General features: G+C 56.7%; 2 protein-coding genes across 33 annotated transcripts in view; one reads left to right on the top strand and one right to left on the bottom strand.

The window, feature by feature from the left end:
* The window catches only part of WDR86 (WD repeat domain 86), a 40,701-nt gene that overhangs the window by 14,668 nt on the left and 5,422 nt on the right, over positions 1 to 20,611 (top strand). The window contains exons 4-11 of one of the 28 annotated variants that reach the window (XR_006553013.2): positions 1,826 to 2,228; positions 2,757 to 2,856; positions 8,325 to 8,460; positions 10,750 to 10,885; positions 11,084 to 11,187; positions 11,361 to 11,584; positions 12,467 to 13,351; positions 15,158 to 15,289. Coding sequence is in view for 25 of the 28 variants with exons in the window: in XM_044947079.2 (XP_044803014.2) it covers positions 1,826 to 2,228; positions 2,757 to 2,856; positions 8,325 to 8,460; positions 10,750 to 10,885; positions 11,084 to 11,187; positions 11,361 to 11,940 (1,459 nt within the window). In the remaining 3 variants the exon portion in view is untranslated. The other 27 variants (XM_044947080.2, XM_044947081.2, XM_044947086.2 and 24 more) reach the window with 27 other exon arrangements.
* Positions 15,564 to 20,611, bottom strand: part of NUB1 (negative regulator of ubiquitin like proteins 1) — a 35,926-nt gene continuing 30,878 nt past the window's right edge. For 2 of the 5 annotated variants that reach the window (XM_025291850.3, XM_025291852.3), the window contains exons 12-15: positions 19,937 to 20,083; positions 18,170 to 18,265; positions 17,386 to 17,650; positions 15,564 to 17,172 (exon numbers count right to left, since the gene is read on the bottom strand). In XM_025291850.3, the coding sequence (XP_025147635.1) occupies positions 16,994 to 17,172; positions 17,386 to 17,650; positions 18,170 to 18,265; positions 19,937 to 20,083 (687 nt within the window). In that variant the 3' untranslated portion in view covers positions 15,564 to 16,993. The remainder of the gene's footprint in view (positions 17,173 to 17,385; positions 17,651 to 18,169; positions 18,266 to 19,936; positions 20,084 to 20,611) is intronic. The other 3 variants (XM_006077658.4, XM_025291851.3, XM_025291853.3) reach the window with 3 other exon arrangements.

Here is a 20,611-nt window from a genome sequence, read left to right as displayed (position 1 = left end):
GATCAAACCCGGGCTCTCGGCAGTGAGTGTTCAGAGTCCTGACCACTGGGCCGCCAGGAAATTAATTCCCAGCAGTGGTCTATCTCGAGAAAGAAGTCTGTGACTGAGGAAGAGTGTGGGCCTGGGGGCAACTCCTCTTGTGAGGCTGGGTGCTGCTGGAAGGGCCGACAGAGGAGGGGGCAGGTAGAGAGGGTCCCATCTCAGGTGGCCAGCCAGCCCTGACTGTATCCAACCGCTCCTCAGAAGTAAAAGTGGAAGTTGCTCAGTGTCTGACTCTTTGCAACCCCATGGACTATTCAGTCCCTGGAATTCTCCAGACCAGAATACTGGAGTAGGCAGCCTTTCCCTTCTCCAGGGGATCTTCCCAACCCAGGGATGGAACCCAGGTCTCCTGCAGGCAGATTCTTTACCAGCTGAGCCACCAGGGAAGCCCAAGAAGACTGGAGAGGGTAGCCTATCCCTTCTCCAGCAGATCTTCCTGACCGAGGAATCGAACCAGGGTCTCCTACATTTGCAGGTGACTCCTGAGAAATACATCTGCACAGAAATTATGCTCTGCTGAGCACACATGTTCACAGGCAAACACACGTATGCACTCAAGCACAGACACACACACACCCAGAGACTCGTTTTGAGCAGTTGGCTGTTCTGAACATCGCGGGTGCGTGTTTGCCTTGTTACACAGCTGTGCTCACAAACGTTCCATGTCCCTGGGTGAGGACGTGGACTTCGCTTCTCATGGTTTCAGAGCAGGGCCAGGTGTGTGAGCTTCTGGGGACACCGGCCTGGCCCAGCGTCCCTGCCATCACAGGCCTCTCAGGCGGGACTCAGGCCCCCGGGACGTCACCCCTGGTGCCAGGTCATCACTTGCCTTTAGAAGCACCCACGCGGTGAAAAACCGCATCTCCCAGCATTAGGGAAGAAGCCGGCGCCTATTGAGAGTGTGCAGGCTACTTCCTTAACGACTCGTGGGTGGGAGGACCATCCTGGGTGAGAGGCGGGCGGAGGGTCCGCTCCGCTCCATGTCCGTCTCTCCCCCTGCCTGTGCTTGGCTCACAGGCCAGACCTTTTTACAGTTTTAACGTTTACATTTTTTGGCAGCACGGCATAGCACGCGGGATCTCAGTTCCCTGACCAGGGATGGAACCGTGCTCCCTGTAGTGGAAGCTTGGGGTCAACACGGGACTGCCAGGGAAGTCCCCAGGCGAGACCTTTTGAAAGAGGGGGCGTGAGATGACTAGCCTGCATACCTGATAGACAGGAGGCCCCCACTTGCTGCAACTAGAGAAAAGCCTGCAGCAACGAAGATTCCGCACAGCCAATACATAAATCAACTTTAAAGAAAAGAGGGGTCACAAGGTTCCTCTGACTCTGTGGTGGGGGGTCCTGACCCCTCTGTCCCCACATAGATGACACACCCCATTCCAGCTTCAGGCAGCTGCCTCTGGGGGTGAGTGTGTAAATTAGGGTCCGCTCTCATGCCCTGTGAAGTTACACACAGAGTTCTAGTGTATTTTCTGCAGAGAAATGCTTAGCGTACATCAGAACAGGAGTAAGAATCAGGAATATTTACTGCTTGGGAGGCTCTGCTCCCCCATGACCTCCCCCAGTCGCCTCACTGTCCCTTGAAAAGGGGGTTCGAGATTCCCTGGCCTTGAGATTTTTCTCCGACTCGTGTCTGCCGATCGCTGGGAGCATTTCTGGTTTCTCATCCATTCTCCTGGGCTCATTGAACATGTCAGTCACCAGTCACAGGGGACCCCGTGCCGGCCTGCTGGGCAGCCCTTTGCTGCCTGACCCCTGACCCTTCCCGTCTCACCACCAGGATCCTGGTCGCTGACAACCAGCTCTTCAGCAGCTCCTATGACCGGACGGCCCGCGCCTGGAGCGTGGACAGGGGGCAGGTGGCCCGGGAGTTCCGGGGTCACCGCAATTGTGTGCTGACCCTGGCCTACGCCGGGGCCCCCTGTGTGGAGGAAGCGGTGGCTGGGGGCCTCCTGGTGACAGGCAGCACGGATGCCACGGCCAAGGTGTGGCAAGTGGCCAGCGGCTGCTGCCATCAGACACTGCGGGGCCACACGGGCGCCGTGCTCTGCCTGGTGCTGGACGCGCCGGGCCGCACGGCCTTCACGGGCAGCACGGATGCCACTGTCCGCGCCTGGGACATCCTGAGCGGCCAGCAGCTGCGCGTGTTCCGGGAGCACCAGGGCTCCGTCATCTGTCTGGAGGTGAGACCTTCCTGACTGCTGGGGGCCCCCCGGCACCTTCCCCGGGTCAGGCTCCAAGCGGCAGCCCACCCTGTGTACCAGTCAGCTCAGGCTGTGTAACAAAGTAACCGCAGATGGGGCAGCTGGAACAACAGAGACTGGTTGGCTCACCGCTCTGGAGGCTGGAAGTCCAAGAGCAGGGTGTGGGCAGGGTCGGTTTCTTCCGAGGCCTCTCTCCTCCGCTTGTAGATGGCCCTTCTGTATCCTCATGTGGTCTTCCCTCTGCATCCGCATTTCCTCTTGTAAGGACACTCGTCACACTGGCTGAGGTTCCACCCTAGTGACCTCATTTTAGCTTAATTACCTCTTTTAAAGTTGTTGTTGTCCAGTTGCTCAGTCGTGTCCGACTCTTTGCAACCCCATGGACTGCAGCACGCCAGGCTTCCCTGTCCCTCACCATCTCCCAGAGCTGGCTGAAACTCATGTCCATTGAGTCTGTGATGCCATCCAACCATCTCACCCTCTATCGTCCCCTTCTCCTGCCTTCAGTCTTTTCCAGCATCGGGGTCTTTTCCAGTGAGATGGCTCTTCGCATCAGGTGGCCAAAGTATTGGAGTTTCAGCATCAGTCCTTCCAATAAATGTTCAGGGTACTTTTTTTATTCTTACATCTATCTTGGCCATGCCTCATGATGTGTGGGATTCTAGTCCCCCAATCAGAGATCAAACTTGCGTCCCCTGCCATGGAAGCGTGGAGCCCCAACCACTGGACCACCAGCAGGTCCTAATTGCCTCTTTAAAGACCTGTTTCCAAATACGTCACATTCACAGGAACAGGGTGAGGGCTGTTGTTCACACGTGAATTTTAGTTTCCTTCCTTGTGAGATGAGGATCAGGTCTACCCACAAACAGTGGTCTCTCCATGCATGCTCAGTCACTTCAGTCGTGTCAAACTCTTTGAGACCCCATGGACTGTAGCCCATCAGGCTCCCCTATCCATGGGATTCTCCAGGCAAGAATACTGGAGGGGGTTGCTATGTCCTCCTCCAGGGGATCTTCCTGGCCTGGGGCTTGAACTTGCGTCTGCCTGTGTCTCCTGCATTGCAGGTGTATTCTTTACCCACTGAGCCACCTGGGAAGCCCAACTGTGGTCCATAATTCCTAAATCCAGAAGTTCCCCAAAGAAATGAAGTTTTTTCCTTAGCCTTGGCATCAAAACTCACTTGGTGGCAAAGCCTGGCCTGAACAGACATGAGACTGGTGGTGGGTCAGCTCATCCCACTTCCTGGGAATGCACGCATACACTTTGCTGTGGAAGCATGCGTGTGTTCCTCGAGTCCAAAAGCTCCCGAAACACCTCGGGCCCTGTGGTCTGGATCAGGGATCCTGGACCCGGAGCTGTATCTCCCCTCGGCGGTCATGAGGATTTCCTGAGTTGACGCAGACACGGTGCCTGCCATGGAGCCTGTTCTTGACACCCGTCAGCCCATGATACTTGCTCTGGAGCCTCTGGGGATGCACTGGCCACACTCAGTGAGTGCATCTGCTGGATGTGGTCCCTCCCTCTGTCAAAATATCAGGGTCTGGGTGTTCCTGGTCCCAGTTGTGGCCACGGCCTCTTCCCTTCTCCAGGCTGGTTCCTGCACCCAACATGAGCAGGTTGGGGTCCAGGGCTTGGTGACACTGAGGCTCTAGGAGCCACCAGGGCAGCGATGGGGTGTGCTCGAGGTATCAGGAAGCAGCATGCGGCCGTCCCCTGGAGAGCCAGGCCAGGAGGCCCGATTTTGGGTTCTGGGGGTGAAGGGCAGCCCTGGGACCTCAGGACCAGTGGAGTAGAGAAGGTCTTCACTCTGCTTGGACAGAATGACCTCTGACCCTGGTGAACCCCAGAGTGGCCGTGTGTCTTTGGTTGTATTAACACAAATGGTGTCTTTCTAACTCAGATCCTGCTTGAGGGAGACTGGTGATGGGGGTGTGGGTGCTGAGCTGAGAGTTGGCTGCCTGGTATCTTTTTTTAATTAAAAAAAAAGTTTTTTTATTGGAGTCTAGCCCCCTGGGGGGCTGCCCTGTGTACACTGTGCCTGGTCAGGTCCTTCTGTGTGTGGAGATAAACTTGTGGCCGCCTTTTCAAAGGTTAGGAGAACAGATGAACCTGCCTCTGAGCCATGGGCCTGCATGGATATTGTACCCACCGTAGCATCCTCCACCTGCAGCCCACTCGGAACTTTCTGGGAGCAGAGGGGGGGCCCGAGAAATCGGCCAAGCCCCGCGGGGCCTCTGCCTTTCCTCTTCACTAGGGGACGTGTATCCTGGGTCAAGCAAGCCAGCCCTAGAGAGTTCCAGAAGCCAGGTCAGGGTGGAGCCAGGTGTGCACGGGCCTCCTGTGGAGAAGGTGGGCCAGAGCAGAGGCCAGGGCTCACTTCCAGGTAGCAAATTCAAGGTCAAGCCCGCCGACCACCAAGGGGGACTGCTCCCTTACCCCCACTCTTCCTAGAAGCTCCCAGGGTCTGGGCTCGGGCAGGTGGTCCTTGTGAAGAAAGAGAAAGTGGGGAGTCTTTCCTGTCCCTTCATATGTTATGCTTTTTAAATTTTTCATTGTGAAACATTTGAACCATGAAGCATAGCAGACACTAAGACAGACTCTATGTAGCCGCCTCTTGAAATGAGATATTAACACTCTGTCATGCTTAGTTGATACCTTTTTGAAATACTTTGTTTTTTTTTATATTTAACTTTTTAAAATGTAATACACACAAAAGTGTACAAAATGGATCACAGTACTTCATGTCTTTTTAAAGAAATATTTCAAAGACAGCCAGACAGGGACAGGAAAGGCGCTGTTGAGTGTGGGGCAGTCCAAGGGCGATGGGGTGCCTGCCTGACCGTCCGGGGCGTCGTTGGGGGCACTCCGTTCTTTTTCTGAAAAAGCCCCTGGGTAGGGGGCGTTTGGGGGCAGAGGTTGCTGTTGCCTTATAGGTGTATGTTCCAGCCCCTAGGTTCGACCAGGCTGCCGACATGATTGAATTGATCCTCACGATGGAGGTTAATTTTTCTCATTTGGTACACCAGGAGACGAAAGCTCAGCGCGGGTTAAGCAACTTGCCCAGGGTCTCCCAGCCGGTAGGGGTAGAGGCAGGATTTGAACCCAGGACTGAACGTGTAGCCTGGGCTTTTAACGAGCAGCTTTTCAGGGCGTGTCAGGGTCACACGATGCTCTGCACCTGGCCCTGCGCACCGCCTGGCCCGGGGGATTCTCTCCCGCTGCTCCGGTACAAGGCCTGTCATGAGCCGAGGCGAGGGTGAGGCCTGCTCCCCCACCCAGGGCCATGGGTGCAGACCCCCAGGCCTGCGGGCCTCGAGCTGCCCTCCATTTGGGTGATCACCCCACAGGGAGACGGCCCCAGGTCCTGTCCCTCGGAGCTGCCTTGGCCGCCGGGAGTCTCGCGAGACCGGCCCTTGAGACTCGCCCTGTCAGGTCCCTCCTGCTGTCTCCATCTGCCTGGAGCCTCCCTGGTCTCCCCTGCTGCCCCCCGGGGGTCCTTTCAGGAAACCAGCCCAGGCGAGCCGTGAGGCGTCCGTCAGCTTGTCAGCCTCTGGGCTTGGGGTTTGTGCTTTGAAAGTGTGCTGCTTGGTGCTTTCTTTCTTTTTTTTTTCTTTAATTAATCATGTGTTTATTTTCGGTTGGGTCTTTGATGCTCTGGCTTTCTCTCACTGCGGTGAGCAGGGGCTGCTCTTCCGTTGCAGGGCATGGGCCTCATTGCAGTGGCTTCTCTTGTCGCGGGGCACAGGCTCTAGGGCAAGAGGGCTCAGGAGTTGTTGCTTATGGGCTTAGTTAGAGGAGAAGGGGACGACAGAGGGTGAGATGGTTGGATGACATCACCGACTCGATGGACATGAGTTTGAGCAAGCTCCGGGAGTTGGTGATGGACAGGGAGGCCTGGCGTGCTGCAGTCCATGGGGTCGCAAAGAGTTGGACACGACTGAGCAACTGAACTGAACTGATGGGCTTAGTTGCTCCATGGCAAGTGGAACCTTCCCGGACCAGGGATCAAATCCGTGTGCCCTGCATTGGCAGGCTGATGCCCATGCACTGCACCACCAGGGAAGTCCCTGCTTGCTGGTTCTGGGGCACATGCGCCAGGCCCCGCATCATCAGGACCCCTGCTTTGAGCAGGAGGCGTCCTCCCTTTGCCATAGCCGCTGTGGACCCTCCGTGCCTCCTTTGTGGACTGGAGGGGGCAGAGGTGTGGAGGCCATGGGGCTCAGATGCACCACTGGGGTCTCCGCCTCACACACTCCCCTTGAGAGGTCTGGGAGTCCCAGTGGGCAGTCTAGAGAGTATAGTCACTGGAGGTCTGGGGCTGCCTCTGGGAGGGACACAGCGGGGGGGTACAGTCAGGAAACACGGGGGCCAGTGGCGATTGGCTTGGGGGGCAGGAGGCAGATGGTGCTGGGCAGCATGAGGAGGGGCCCTGGAGGGCGGATCTCCCATAAAGAATGAGGGGGATCTGCTTGGGAGCACCTCCCGGGCAGAGAGGACTTGTAAAGGGGAAGATGGTGTGTGTCCAGGGTCCTTTAGGGACAGTGGGGACACAGGAGCCTGGGGAAGCCGGCCACATCCCAAACTCCGTGTACAGGGTTCGGGGGGCACCCGAAAGGCCGAGAGCAGGTGGGGCGCCAAGCGGGAGCCCTGCCGCCATCAGTGCTGGCACAGACGGAGGGAGGACACGGGTGAGGTTCTGGATCCTGCTGGAGTGCTCGGGCAGGCAGATGTCACCTTGGACCTGTCCTGGGGGAGTGGACGCCAGTAGGAGAAGCCAGAAGCCAGGCTCTGTTGGCCGGGCCGGTCATAACCCCAGTAGGACTGCAGGGCAGGGCCTAGGAGGCACAGGCCAGGCTGGTTGCCCACTTGGTCCACAGGAAACCCCCCGAAGCCTCTGTCTTAGCGACTTGCCCAAGGCCAAGTCTGACCTGTGCGGTGGCTGGGGTGGGAAGACGAGGTGGGCCAGAGTCCTATCCTCTGGGATTTAAACTAGGTAGGGGCCATTGAGTCAGGAGTGGGTTGTGGCAAAGTCAGGAGCGTGTGCTCCGGCCCACCACCCATTGCCCCCGGAGAAGGGCCTCCTCTTCCCTAAGCCTCCAGGGGTTCCAGGCCCCAGCAGGGCAATCCCTGGCTCTCTCCGGGGCTTGTCGCCTGGCCCCCATCCTCCTGGGCTCTGCCACGTGGAGGAGACCTGGTGCCATAGCCAGCTAATGGCAGCTGGGGACCCACCCGCCGGCGCCTCCTCATGCCCCCCTGCCCTTGTCTCCCCAGCCCGTTCCTCACCTCCTGCAGCCCCCACCAGGGGTGTGACTGCCACTCCAGCGGGGGTGGGGGGGAGCACACGGGAACTGCGGAAGCCTGTCTCCAAAGGCGGGGGCCAGGACCCCGTGATGGCCCCTGGGTGTCCAGCTCTGGTCCCAGCAGAGGGCTACCTCACACATGCCACAGCCAGTCAGGGTATTTCTAGACCATTCTCTCTCCCGTGTGCCCTCCCTGGAGCGGAAGTCCAGCGTGAACGCCCTGCCCTGGGAGCCCTTTTCTCAGCTGGGACAATCCTGGGACCTACAGTAGCTACAGGTGGATTCCCATGACCTCTCCAGGGGCCAGGCTGTTCTTCAGTAGGAAACTGCTAACGAGAAACGCCTGGGGGTAATGCCGGAAGCGGCAGCAGACATTTCCTGGCCCCTGCAGTTACGGTGCTGAGTGCTGCGTGGTTGGGTCTGAGCCCCATGAGGAAGGGGCTGGCGTGGTCCTCACTGTGGGTGAAGCGGCTGAGAGCAGAGTCAGTGACTTGGCCAAGGGCCAGTGAGGCTCTGCAGCCGGATCTGTCTGATGCCTGCAAGCCCGCCTGACCCCCACTGCCCTGCAGAGGAGGTGGGAGGTGGGCAGCATGACCTCAGGCACCAGAGTGGGTGAGCGGGTGGGACCCCCGGGCAGGGGCATTTCTGGCTCATCCACAGTTTCTCCACTAAGACCTGCACGTGCCCCTCCCTGCTTACACACAGAGGTTTGGAGGGGCTTCTGAGCCGGCCCACTGTGTCCGGTGCCAACCTTCCCCCCTCCCCCCGCCCGCAGCTGGTAAACCGGCACGTGTACTCGGGCAGCGCCGACAGGACGGTCAAGTGCTGGCTGGCAGACACCGGCGAGCGCGTGCGCACGTTCACGGCCCACAGACACAGCGTGAGCGCCCTCAAGTACCACGCGGGCACCTGTAAGTGACCCCATGCTCCCCAGAGCCCTGGCCTGCCTGTCCCGTCGTGCCTCACCCCCTGGCACGCCCACTCATCCAGGCCTCTCTGCTTCCGCTGACTCCATTCTATCCTCCTCGAGCCTCGGCTGTAGCTCAGTTTGGGTGGCGGCCAGGAGTGGCAGCCGTGCCTCTTTTGTGCACGTTTGTTCCTCCAGCCAAAGAAGTTCCAAATAAGCATGTGGGGGCCTCTCCCCACCTTTGCCCACCAGGATGTACAGCGACCTGCGTGTTCAGAGAACCTCATGTTAACAGCGGGTCTCAAGGGCACATTCTAATTCCTGAGTGAGAGTGACACTGCTTAACTCCTGCCAGACTTGAGGGGCACATGGGTTTAGCTTCACTTGACATTAGGTTTGACTACAGATAAGAGGAAATCCAGATAACAGGGAACTTAAATGAGATAGTGGTTTATTCTTCCCTCATGTAGAAGAATTTTAGAGACTGGTGATCTAGGCTGAAATGGATGGCTTCACAAAGTTGTTAGACACCCAGTTTCCTTTCTTCACTTTGCTTCATCATGCTTAGTACATATCATCTATCTTTAAGGGGGAACTTCGTGGTTCAAGAGAGCTGCTGGTGTGCCAGCCATCATGTTTTAGGCAAGCGGGAAGAAGAGGAGGAAAGGGCAAAAGGATATGTCTTCTAGATGAGTAGACCCCTTTAAAGATCTTTTCTGGAAATTCCACCCAAAGACTTCTGCATACATCTCTCTGACCACTGCCTATAAAAGAGACGGAATAATAAAACCTCTTACTGGGGATACTGCTGCCAGGACTAATCAGGGTTATTTTGGAAGAAAAGAAGGGTAGAGTGGCTTACTGGGTAGTCAGCAAGCACTCGGTCCCACAGATCTCAGACTCACATCTGGGCTTTCCTGGCTCTCTCCAAGAGGCTTGCCATGTTTACACCCAGAAGACAGGCATCGTGCTGGGAAAGCAAAACGCACAACCTGACCACTCCTAGATGGGAGCGGGGCCCCACGCTCCTGGACATTCTTTCCTAAAACGATCCCCAATGTTATATTTTCCCATCAGCACCCTCCTTTTCCCAGTTATTCTCTCTCTCTCTCTCTCTCACACACACACACACACAGCAGCAGCAGCCAGAAGCCAGCCCCACGGGGAGCTGAGCCTGAGAACCGTCCTTCCAGCGCAGGGATGAGGGAGCAGACTGGGCTGGAGGACGACTCACAGTGGAAAATTCAAGTGGACTTCACAGCACAGGTGTTAGATGAAGATAGAATGGATTTCCAAAAATAGTGCCCAAGATGCCCTCAGGACTTAGGTGTCTGATGCACAAAGATAATTTTTCCCGCCCTCCTGTTTCTGTGTCCAAAGCTCTAAGTGTGATTACGGCTCTGCTCCTGCCCGTCTCAAGTTTATAGAGAAGAACGTTGCCCAGAGCGCCTCCCTGTGGCAGCAGCTGGAATGAAACCTGCCGCTGCAGCAGATCCCATAGACGCTACTTGCTCGCTGCCGGCTGTTAAGTAACTTGGCCGTTGGTCTTTGCCATCAGGCTGCAGGATAATCAGACCAAATTCCAGACCCTCTTCCCACACTCAGGATGCCCAGTAACTACCTGCATTGGTGGAAGGGGCGGCGGGAAAGGAACTGAAAAGGCCGGCAAACAAAACTTCCCTTTCAAGCCCACATTCACTGGTAGCTTTAGCAGAAAACCTGGGAATGGCAGGTGACCCAGGACGTGGGATAAGGAATAGACAGTCCAAGAACAGGGAGTCCCCGAGGGTGCTTCCTGCGGCTCACTCAGGCTGCTGGGTGGCTGGAGCAGGTGGTCTGGGTACCACACTCAGGGGCACTTCCTGATGCAGCCAGAGGTCCTCTGGCCAAGGACGACTAGGAGTTGATGGAAAAGGAGCCCAGCGCCCTTGTCCCCAGGTGGGACAACTCAGACACGGGCCACCCCTTCTTTCAGGCACCCCAGCAGTCACCTACCTGCTCACTAACACACCTGCACGGGGAGTCCTTCCTGTTTCTCTCCCCACGTCTTGGAATGCCCTGCCAGATGAACTATTTGCATTCAAGTCCTAGTGTCAAGGTCAGCTGCCGGGAGAGCCCAGGCTAAGGTAGTAAGTGGACAAGGGAGTGCTTGTCCTCTGGCTAGTGCTCTCAGTGGGATCCCTAGCCACCACCAGCATCACTTGAAGCTGGCTAGCCTGGAGGGTTCTCAGGCCCCACCGCAGACCTCCTTAAATCAGAAACTCAGGTGGGCCAGCCATTTCTGTCTCAACAGGACAGGGCAAGCTGACCCGAAGCCCAAGGGCGGTGGGCCGCCTCAGCCCTGCAGAGCCGGCTGCGGTCCACATGGGGCGCCCGGGTCCCCGGCTCCCCACGCTGACCTTGAGGGAGTCGTACTAAAGATAGTGAAGGTGCCACCTCCTTCCTTTCAAGGGGCTTGGGCTGTTTGCAATTACGACATGCCTGGGAGGCGAGCGGACGGGGCCGGGAGAGGGTCTCCGTCACTCTCCGTCCCCCTCGGCCCCCCGCCCGTCCACGCCCCCCGCGCCCCGCCCCTCAGAGCCCGGAGGGGACGAGAGCGCGAGGCCAGCGGCCCCGTGTGTTCACAGTGTTCACCGGCAGCGGGGACGCCCGCGCGCGCGCCTTCGACGCCCAGTCCGGAGCGCTGCGGAGGGTGTTCCGCGGCCACGCCTTCGTCATCAACTGCATCCAGGTAGGCGCTCCGCTCTCCCCCGGGTCCGCGGCTGGTTGGCAGTGGTTGGTGGAGCGCCCGCGGAAGGGAAGGGCTGAGGGCCCCCACCCCACCCTCCCGGCAGCCGCGCGCCCCCGCGGGCAGAGCCTCCCCGGGCCGAGGCCCGGGCTGAGCCTTCCGCTTCCGTCGGCCAGGGCGGGCCGCGTACAGGCGAGCCCGGAGCCTCGGGAGGAGCCGGGTGGGGGCGGCGGGGCGCCCCCCGCTGCCGGCCGCCCACTCCCCGCGCCCGCAGGTGCACGGCCAAGTGCTCTACACCGCCTCGCACGACGGCGCGCTGCGCCTCTGGGACGTTCGCGGCCTCCCGCCGCCGCGCGCCGCCGCCCCCAAGCGCAGCCTCTCGCGACTCTTCAGCAACAAGGTGGGCTGCGCCGCCGCCGCCGCGCCCCTGCAGCCGGCTTGAGACGCCCCGACGGCGCCCCCCCCCGACTCCGAACCACGAGGAGGGGGCGCGCCGCCCGTCCCCCGGACCCCGAGGGCAGACTAGCGCGGCGGGTGGTGCTTCGCCCCCGCGCCGTTGGCCTTCCGAAGCCCTCGCCGGGCCGCCCTCCCTCCATCCGTCCCTCCCGGGACCCTCCCGCGACTCTCAGGGTCTCCAGCCGCTCAGGCTCCGGGTGCCCGAGGTCCCCGGAAGCCAAGTCTTTTCCTGCTGAGCCAGACGGACGCTTCAAAAAAGGCACGGATTGGGGTTTTCCCCTGGCGGTCCAGTGGTTCTGACTGTGCACCTTCACGGTCGGGACCCTGGGTTCGATCCCCGGTCGGGGAGCTAAAATCCCACAAGCCGCGCCCAAGACAGAACCCCACGGACTGTCGTTATTTTGGCAGATTGTCCGCTTGTGAAGGATGAAATATAGGTCCTTGAAAGTGCCTTGTGCATCACCTTTTGTTCTGCACACTGAGTCCCGCTCCCTCTCAGAGGGCAGGAGAGTGCCCGTGAAGCTGGGGCCTGGCCCACCCCCAGGGGTGAAGTCCTCTGTCCCTCCAGTGTCACTGCAGTGTCCCTGAGTCGGGGGGTGGCAGGAGGGAGGCCAGGGGGCAAGGAGTCAGCCCCTCGGTCTGCCTGGGTGACGGCAGGGACCCGCTGCTCCTCCCGCCAGCACAGAGGCGACCCCTTCTCTCAGGTGTGGACAAGGCAGGCCCTGGGGGTGTGCAGGGGAAGCCCCTGCCAAGAGGGGGTGAAGGGAGAAGTGGGGCTCAGGCTCTGAGAGCGGCCCCCTCACACCCGGCAAGGGCCCTCTTCCAGCCCCTCCGCTGGTGCCCAGTCCACATCCATGGTGCCCTCCAGGCCTGGCCCCGGCTGGCCGCTGTTGCAGGAAGAGGAAATGCTGCAGAAGACAGAGTCCGCCCTTGAAAGCTGAAAAGTTAAAGTGAAGTTGCTCAGTCCTGTCCGACTCGCTGCGATGCTATTTCTTGTAGCCCAGCAGGCTCCTCCGTCTGTGGGATTTTCCAGGCAGGCAAGAAATCTGGAGTGGGTTGCCATTTTCTTCTCCAGGGGCTCTTCCCCACCCCTGGGATGGAACTCAGGTCGTCCACATTGCAGGCAGACTCTTGACCCTCTGAGCCACCAAGGAATCCCCTTGAGAACTGAGCACCTTGCTAAAGGTGAGCCTCCCCAGGCAGAGGCAGCCCCTGATGCAGAGAGGTGTCTTGATGCCAGATGCAGCCCGGGGTGCCCAGGTCCATGCCTGGTGGGTAAGGACGCTGACCCTCTGGCCACATGAACAGATAACAGTACTGACTCCAGGGGTGGTAGAAAGCATGGTGCTACCTCTGACTGTGCTCTGCGCCACACCCCCAAACTCTGGGAAGCCACGGGCCTTGCCAGAACAGGCTGGCTGGTGAGAAGGACCCGCAGAAGCAGCATCACCCCACCTTCTTCAGGTGGGACGCGGCACCCAGGAGAGGTGAGGGGTCCCTGGGCGCTGCCCGCCGGGTCTGGGAGCTCTCACTTCCTAGCGGTTTTCCAGGGCCTGAGGCTGCAGCTGCCAAGGACAGGCCCTCCCAGTCCTGAGGGGCTTTCCGGGAAGCTGAAGTTCATTCCAGGGAGAGCGGGCAGAGAGAACCCCCTTGAGTACCTGCGCTGATGTTTATAGTCACCTTCTCGGACTGCGTTGCTGGCAGAGGCAGCGTGAGTGACCAGATGCTCACTCCTTGGTGCTCACAGCTGCTGCTGCTTTCCTGCCTGGACACCGTGCACACACGGCGTCTTATCCAACCACATGCATCTTCCCTCACTCTACCCTGAGAAACAGCCCCTGGGCGCAAATCCTACAGTGGGCTGCAGCATTCGTTTTCCTCCAGCCTCCCTCTCCAAGAGTTAGAAATGGAAAACTATTTTGCATGTGTACAGCATGATATATTTGGGTAAATTTTATTTCAGTAATTTGTGTGTGTGTGCACATGCTCTCCTTGGTTTGGGCATCAGGGTGATGGTGGCCTCATAGAATGAGTTAGTCTGGAGGTGTTCCTTCCTCTGCAGGAACAGTTTGGAATAGTTTCTGAAGGATGGGCTTAACTCGTCTCTAAATGTTTGGTAGAATTCGCCTGTGAAGCCATCTATCTCCTCATGGACTTTGTTCAGTGAGTTCAGTTGCTCAGTTGTGTCCGACTCTTTGCGACCCCATGGACTGCAGCACACCAGGCTTCTCTGGCCTTCACCATCTCCCGGAGCTTGCTCAAACTCGTGTCCATTGAGTCATGATGCCAAAAACATTTGGTTGGGTGTTTTTAAAATCGCAGATCCAATTTTAGCGCTTGTAACCAGTCTGTTCGTATTTTCTGCTTCTTCCTGGCTCAGTCTTGGGAAGCTGCACCTGAGAGGCTGTGCGGCTCTCCTGCACCTGAGAGGCTGTGCGGCTCTCCTGCACCTGAGAGGCTGTGCGGCTCTCCTGCACCTGAGAGGCTGTGCGGCTCTCCTGCACCTGAGAGGCTGTGCGGCTCTCCTGGACTCTCCGTTTTATTGCTGTGCAGTTGTAGTCGTCTCTTACGGTCCTTTGAACTTCTGTAACTTTTCCTTTTTCATTTCTAATTTTTACTGATTTGGGCCCTCTCCCCTTTTTTCTTGATGAATCTGGCTAAAGGTTGATCAATTTTATTGAGTAATTTTCATTTCAGCAGCCTAAGGCGGCTTTGCTAGATGTTGAGGAAGCTATAAAGACCAGATAACCACAGGTTGTTTCTTTGCCTTTGGTAAAATATCCTTGCCTCTGATAAATCCCTTTAGTTGGGCAGGGGAAGGACAGGAAGTACTTACAGGATTTATGGGCAGGAAAACAGGGACAGGACATGGTGGTGTCACCAGAGCCAAGAGCAGGCAGAACTTCATGTAGGTGATGGGATCGGATCTGACCGCGGGCAGCACGCTCTGGCCACAGTGCCCGCAGCCTCTGGCTGACCCCTTGGCCCACAGGCCTGGCCATCCCACCCCTGCTTGGAGCCCTCCACGGCCCCACTAACGTCTGGACCCCTGCCTGCCTTTCAGGGTGCTCTGTAGTTGGACTCAGCAATCTTTCCAACCTCAGTCTCGCACCCTCCGGTGGGCTTAGGACAGCCCCTGTGACTTCATGAACATGGTACTCTCAGCCTGTTCCACCCCAAGTGGAATCTCATTTGTCCCACATCCGCAGTGTCCTTTCCCTCTGACTCTCCAAGGAGAACCACCCCCTAAAGCCCGTCTCCTCTGTGATTTCAGGCTCAGCACCCTTCCTCCTGTTTAACAGCTTTTTCATCACAAATGTCCTTTGCTCTTTCCCTTGCATCCCAGAGCAGGGAGCGATGCTCGATCACCGCCTGTCAGGTGTCACATGACCAGCTGGCGGCACAGCCAGGGCTAAGGCCTGTCAGCACGTGCAGATGGGCAGCCATGCTGGTGGACAGCGCACACCCCGCCGTCCTGAGCTCCAGAACGGGCTTCTCTGTGTCTCCTCACACCCAGGTGGAGCGCGAGGCCCGCCACTGTGGCTTGGCTTCCCTAGCCTTTGCCATGATCAGCAGCTGGGGAAACGAGAAGCCACACCCAGCCATGCCCAGGGCAGTACCTTGTGAGCCAAACGCTACAACCCAGGCCCCAAATCCAAGCCTGACTTGGTCCTACATGAGGCTGGGACCCCCTCACGGTCTCGGCCATCAGGTGAGGAAGCACCCCCCACCACCCCCACTCCCTCCCCGTGTCCCAGAGCCTCTGTACACTTGACCTTTTAGTAACAGTCACTAATGATCCTCATGGGAAGTCAATGGAAGCTGACATCTCAAACCTAAATGGAGCTCTAGATCACCCGGATATTGTCATCACTCAAACAGTTTGGGAATTTGAGTAACTTACCGCAAAGTTAGGCTGACAATTTTGGAATGTATCTTCCGTCTTTTATTTTCACCTGTATCATCCATTTTTGAAAGAACGACAAGAAAGGATTTCCACCCGTTCACACTAGCCTGCTGTCCAAGCTTTATGATTTCTGAAACAGCGGAAGCATTTCAGCCAGCCCCTCAACAGCAACTGTGTGACCCATCTGCCCTCAGTCGTGGAGCTTCCAACTGGCCAGGAAGTCTTGGGAACACACCTGGCGTGTGTTTCTTTCCACACAGGCTTCTCCCGGCTGTGCCCTGGTGCTGCAGAGGGTCTTCATTTAATAACACGTTTACAGAGGAAGGCATGGTCAACTCAGAACGGTTACTTGAGCCGTTAAGAGGCTAGTAACTACATACCTTTAGAAAGAGTCTTCTGTATTATACCCAACCCCCCCACAAAGAAATGGAGAAAATAGATTTTAAGTCTCTGATAGGCATCTCAGCCAGCAATGGATTTACTATGCAGCACTGCATCTGAGAATGCTAATTAAAAGTAAGTTGCTTTGGTTGGCATTTAAGACTTTCCTGTTTAATAAAAGATTTTATATCTGTAAAGAAGAATTCTGAATATATATACATTCTGAATTTCCACCCGGAATTTCAAGTGCCTACTTTGCTAAGTGTTAGTTGCTCGTCGTGTCCAACTCTTTGTGACCCCACGGACTGTATGGAGCCTGCCAGGCTCCTCTGTTCATGGAATTCTCTGGGCAAGACTAGTGGAGTGGGTTGCCATGCCCTTCTCCAGGGGATTTTCCAGACCCAGGGATTGAACCTAGGTCTCCCACATTGCAGACTCTTGACTGTCTGAGCCACTGGGGAACTTCTACTTAACTAAGCTAAGCACAAAAAGCACTGCTGTTTCAGGCTGAAGGCCTCTGTCATAGTCTTGTGTGGCTGCTATAGCTGACGCCTTGTCTCTAAAAGGCCCCCAAAGCAGTTCAAACAGTTGGGGATCTAAGGGACACGTTCAGGAAGCGGCAGAGGGTGAAGCAGGAGGCAGGGCTGTGTCGTGGGAAGGAGGAGACGACCAAGCAGTGGGTTCCAGAGGGCAGAAGCGCAGGGCGAGGGGAAGAATGGGAGACACATCCACCTCTCCCTCCCTAGCCGCTCTTCCTGCAGCCCTCCCCGGGAGCCACACAAGCAGGGAGGGTGGCGCTCAGGCCGCAGAACCTGAAGGCAGCGGGCGACAGTAAGGTCAGGCCAGAGGCAGCTCAGTTCTCAAGGCCACCCCTGGGGACCGGCACCCTGTCCCACCCCCCATCTCTCACTCTATACATCCCTGTTCCCTACCTGCCCCTCCTACACCCGAGAAAGCAGCACTCTGCAGCAAAATCAGTAAAAAGGAAGAAGAAGATCTGCATTACACCTTCAAAACGATAGAATATTTATAAGCAGAAACTTAAAAGTTATTTCTATTCATCGCTTAGTTCTTCTTTGCTGCCGACTTTATGTTCTCTACATAGGATAAGTACTCTGCAATAATAATCTCCTCGTCTTCCAGAGTTGAGTCAAGGTAGTCTTCTTCATGTTCTGGGATGTCTTCCAGGATCTCATTGACAGCCTCTGTCTCCATGTCTTCGTCTGTTGAGGCACTAGAGGTGCCTGCAGTAAAGAAGCGTGGGCATGGAGAGCTCAGGGAGAAGAAGAGAAAGGCGCATCCATGAAGAGACTGAGCTGACCCTCAGCTCCACCTTCACTGGCCACAGTACCGAGTGGCACACGGGGCGGGCGTCTGGGGACGCCCTGCTCAGGCCCCGACGAGGCACCCCCTCCACCCGCCGGCTCCCACTTGGTGCCCCCAGACCCCGGACCCACCTGCAGAGTCGGACGGGGATGTGGATGGTGTGGACGAAGAGTCTTCTGCCGAGAGCTGCAGGTCAGGAGGAAGTCTCCCTTCATTGTGGACCAGGGTCTGTGCCGCCAGCTGGACGTTATCCCTGAACACCCTCAGGGCCGCCTTGGCCGCGACCTCATCGAAGCCCATGTATACCAGCTGGGGGAACAGGGAGGAAGCGGCTCTGCAGAGGGCCCACCGCACAGAGCGGATGCGCCCCCCATGCGGGGCCAGGGGAGTCTGATCCTGGTGGAGAGGGTATGGGGGGAGAAGTTTAAAACCCACTGCACGCCTGGACCACCGGCTTCCTGTGCTAATGGGCGCATGGGGAGGCTTGGGAAGGAAGGAGGGGGAGCTGGGCCAACTGTGTGGGGCAGTCACCTCGGAAAGCAGCCAGCTCAAGCCAGAGGAGGTGCTGTCCGTCTGCCTAGTGACCAGCTCGCTGGTTAAGTGTTGCCGGCAGGCCAAACCGGACAGTCACCACAGTGACACCCTTGCAGGTCACAGGCAGGGAGATGGGCGGTCAGAGACGGGTCAACGCACAAAGTGTACAGAAGCGGAGAAAGCCGAAGAACACCTTCGTGTTGCTTCCTGGGTGTCCTACTCTGAAGGGAATGCAGTGCTCTGCTTCCTCAGGGCGGGCCTGGTCACACCTGGAGCCACAGGAGCCAAGGACTCGGCCCTGCCGGGCCACCAACCTTGTCACCCCAGCCAGGCCCACGCGAGGTGGCACCTGCGGAGGGGGCACGGTGCACCTTCACTTACTTGGTCAATCTTTTCCTGAGACGGACTTTGTTGACGGTTGTTGCTTTCCGGAGCTGAATCATTTAACCACCACATCTGAGGATTATGGAGAAGAATCTAAAAACACACAGGAATACCCTTTGCTCATCACTAACGTGTGCTCAGTCCCTCGGGCGCAGACCGCGCACCCGTCACGTGCTGAGCAGACACAGCTGTAGGACGCACAGACAGGTGCAGCAAAGTGTGGTGAACGAGGCCAAGGGTGCTGTGGGAGCAGAGAAAAGGGACCCGAAACCAGGCGGGGGCTGGGGAGGAGGCTGCTGTTCAGAGAAGGCTCCTGCCAAGGGGCCCGTCCGAGTCGAGGTCTGAAGGATGGACAAGATTATTCAGGCAAAAAGGTCTCATCTGAGGAACCAGGAAAGGGTTTGAGAGAGAGGGCAGGAGGATCCCAAACAGAAACAGACATTTTGTTAGAGCTTACTAGCCTTAGGGATGACAAGGTCATAAAAAGCTACAAACAGAAAGCTATCAAAGCAGTCCAGGGTAGCCTGCTAAGGTCATTTCTCTCTGGAAGGTGACGTGCTGTAGGTTTAAAATGTCATGGAGAAGAGCAGAGGTCTTCAGACCTGGATTTCTGTCACATGATACTTATTCTCAACCTCGTAAAGCTCTTTTGGGGAATTTCCCTTTTAACCTAAATAGTTCTACATTCATCAAATGTATTTTTGCCCTATTTGTCTAATTAAAGGAAAAGACCCTGATCCTGGGAAAGACTGAAGGCAGGAGGAGAAGGGGATGAGAGAGGATGAGATGGTTGGATGGCATCACCGACTCGATGGACATGAATAAGCTCTGGGAGTTGGTGATGGACAGGGAGGCCTGGCGTGCTGCAGTCCATGGGGTCGCAAGAGTCAGATGCGACTGAGCGACTGGACTGAACTGACTATATAATTAAAAACTGGTTTTGAGCCCCATCAGTCCACTCCGTGTATTCGAAATATTTTTTATTTCTCTGAGAAGTCAGAGAAATGAAAGTGCTTCAGCACTTCAAGCTGCCCCCACTTCTCCTCCATCTGCTGGGCCCCCTCCCATGGTCCCCACCACCCAGCCTGCAGTCCTGCTTCCCCAAGATGCTGGGGGTCCCACACGATTGCTCTGATCCCACTGTGCTCTCCACCCATCTGTGGGCTCCCCAAGGGCAGGCGGGGGCTTCACCCCGCTTTGCCTGTTGAGAATCAGCATAATGCCTGCCCTCATTAAGTACTCGTCTGCTCCGTGAACACAAATCAGGAAGGATATGGACCCAGGCAGAGTTATACCACTCATCTGGACCCCAAGCTTCTGAGTCACTGCTGAGGATTTCTTTAAAAGGCCCCATTGCCAACATGTACTACTGACTACATAATAAAATTAGATATTCAAATAAAACATTTTAAGTCAAAAAAACTACACTGAAACTTCAACCACCTTCCTCTTCTTCCAAGTTTACTGTGAAGCTCCTTCTGTTGCAACCAGAAACCTCCCCCGAGTTCTCGCCCTAGGAAGCCTGCCGCATCAGGGACGTGCCCCCAGCTGGGTGGGGTGCACCATTCCGGCTCGGCCACTGGGTGTGAGAGCGAGACCTCTGACCCTTGGATCCAGAGCAGGAATGAGGAGGAGCCAGACCACAGCAGTGGGGCTCCTGATGCCATGAAGGACCAGAGAGCCGCTCAGATGAGAAAGTGGAGGAGAGAGCACCTCGGCCGGGAGCCAGGCTGCTCTGAGAGCCCAGAGGCCAGGGAGCGTTACCTTCTGGGCCTCCTCCAGGTTCCCGCTGGCCTGATGGAGTGCCTGCCTGGCTGCTCGCATGGAGTAGCCCATTCCTTTCAAATGGTTAATGTTCTCCAGGCGGCGTTTTTTCTTCTCTCTTTCCTCCTTTTTTATTTGGTCCAGTTCCTTTAGGAAAACAGCAAAGTCACCGAGTTAGGGATTGCGATTTTGTAGATCAGTGTCGTCTCCTCTTCCCACCTCAGTCCTAATCAGAATTCTGAACTCGTTTTGAAAACAAGTGTCACTTTATTTTTATGCGTGTATTTAAAAAAAGATTTTTTTTTTTTTGCATGGATTTATTTTTTTGGCCAAACTGTGGGGCTTGTGGGATCTTAGTTCCTCGACCAGGGACTGAACCCAGCATAGGCAGTGGAAGTGCAGAGTTCTAACCAGTGGACTGCCAGGGAATTCCCACAAGTATCATTTGAAAAGGATTTCTGCTGCTTAAAAAACATAAAATGAGTTTGAAAACCACTAACTGAATCCAGCCTCATCATTTTGCCAATGAGAAGACAGAAATCTCTCAAGACAGCTGGGTGACCCGGTCAAGGTCATCACTGACCGCAGAGCTGGGAGATGGCCTCTTGTACATTCTAGACGTGGTCGGTCCTTGGTCCAACGTGGGGAGGACAGCAGAGAAAACAGCCTTTTCTC

This window comes from Bubalus bubalis, chromosome 8 (genome assembly GCF_019923935.1).
Source record: "Bubalus bubalis isolate 160015118507 breed Murrah chromosome 8, NDDB_SH_1, whole genome shotgun sequence".
Lineage (NCBI taxonomy): Eukaryota > Metazoa > Chordata > Mammalia > Artiodactyla > Bovidae > Bubalus > Bubalus bubalis.
This window is presented reverse-complemented; position numbering and strand designations above follow the sequence as displayed.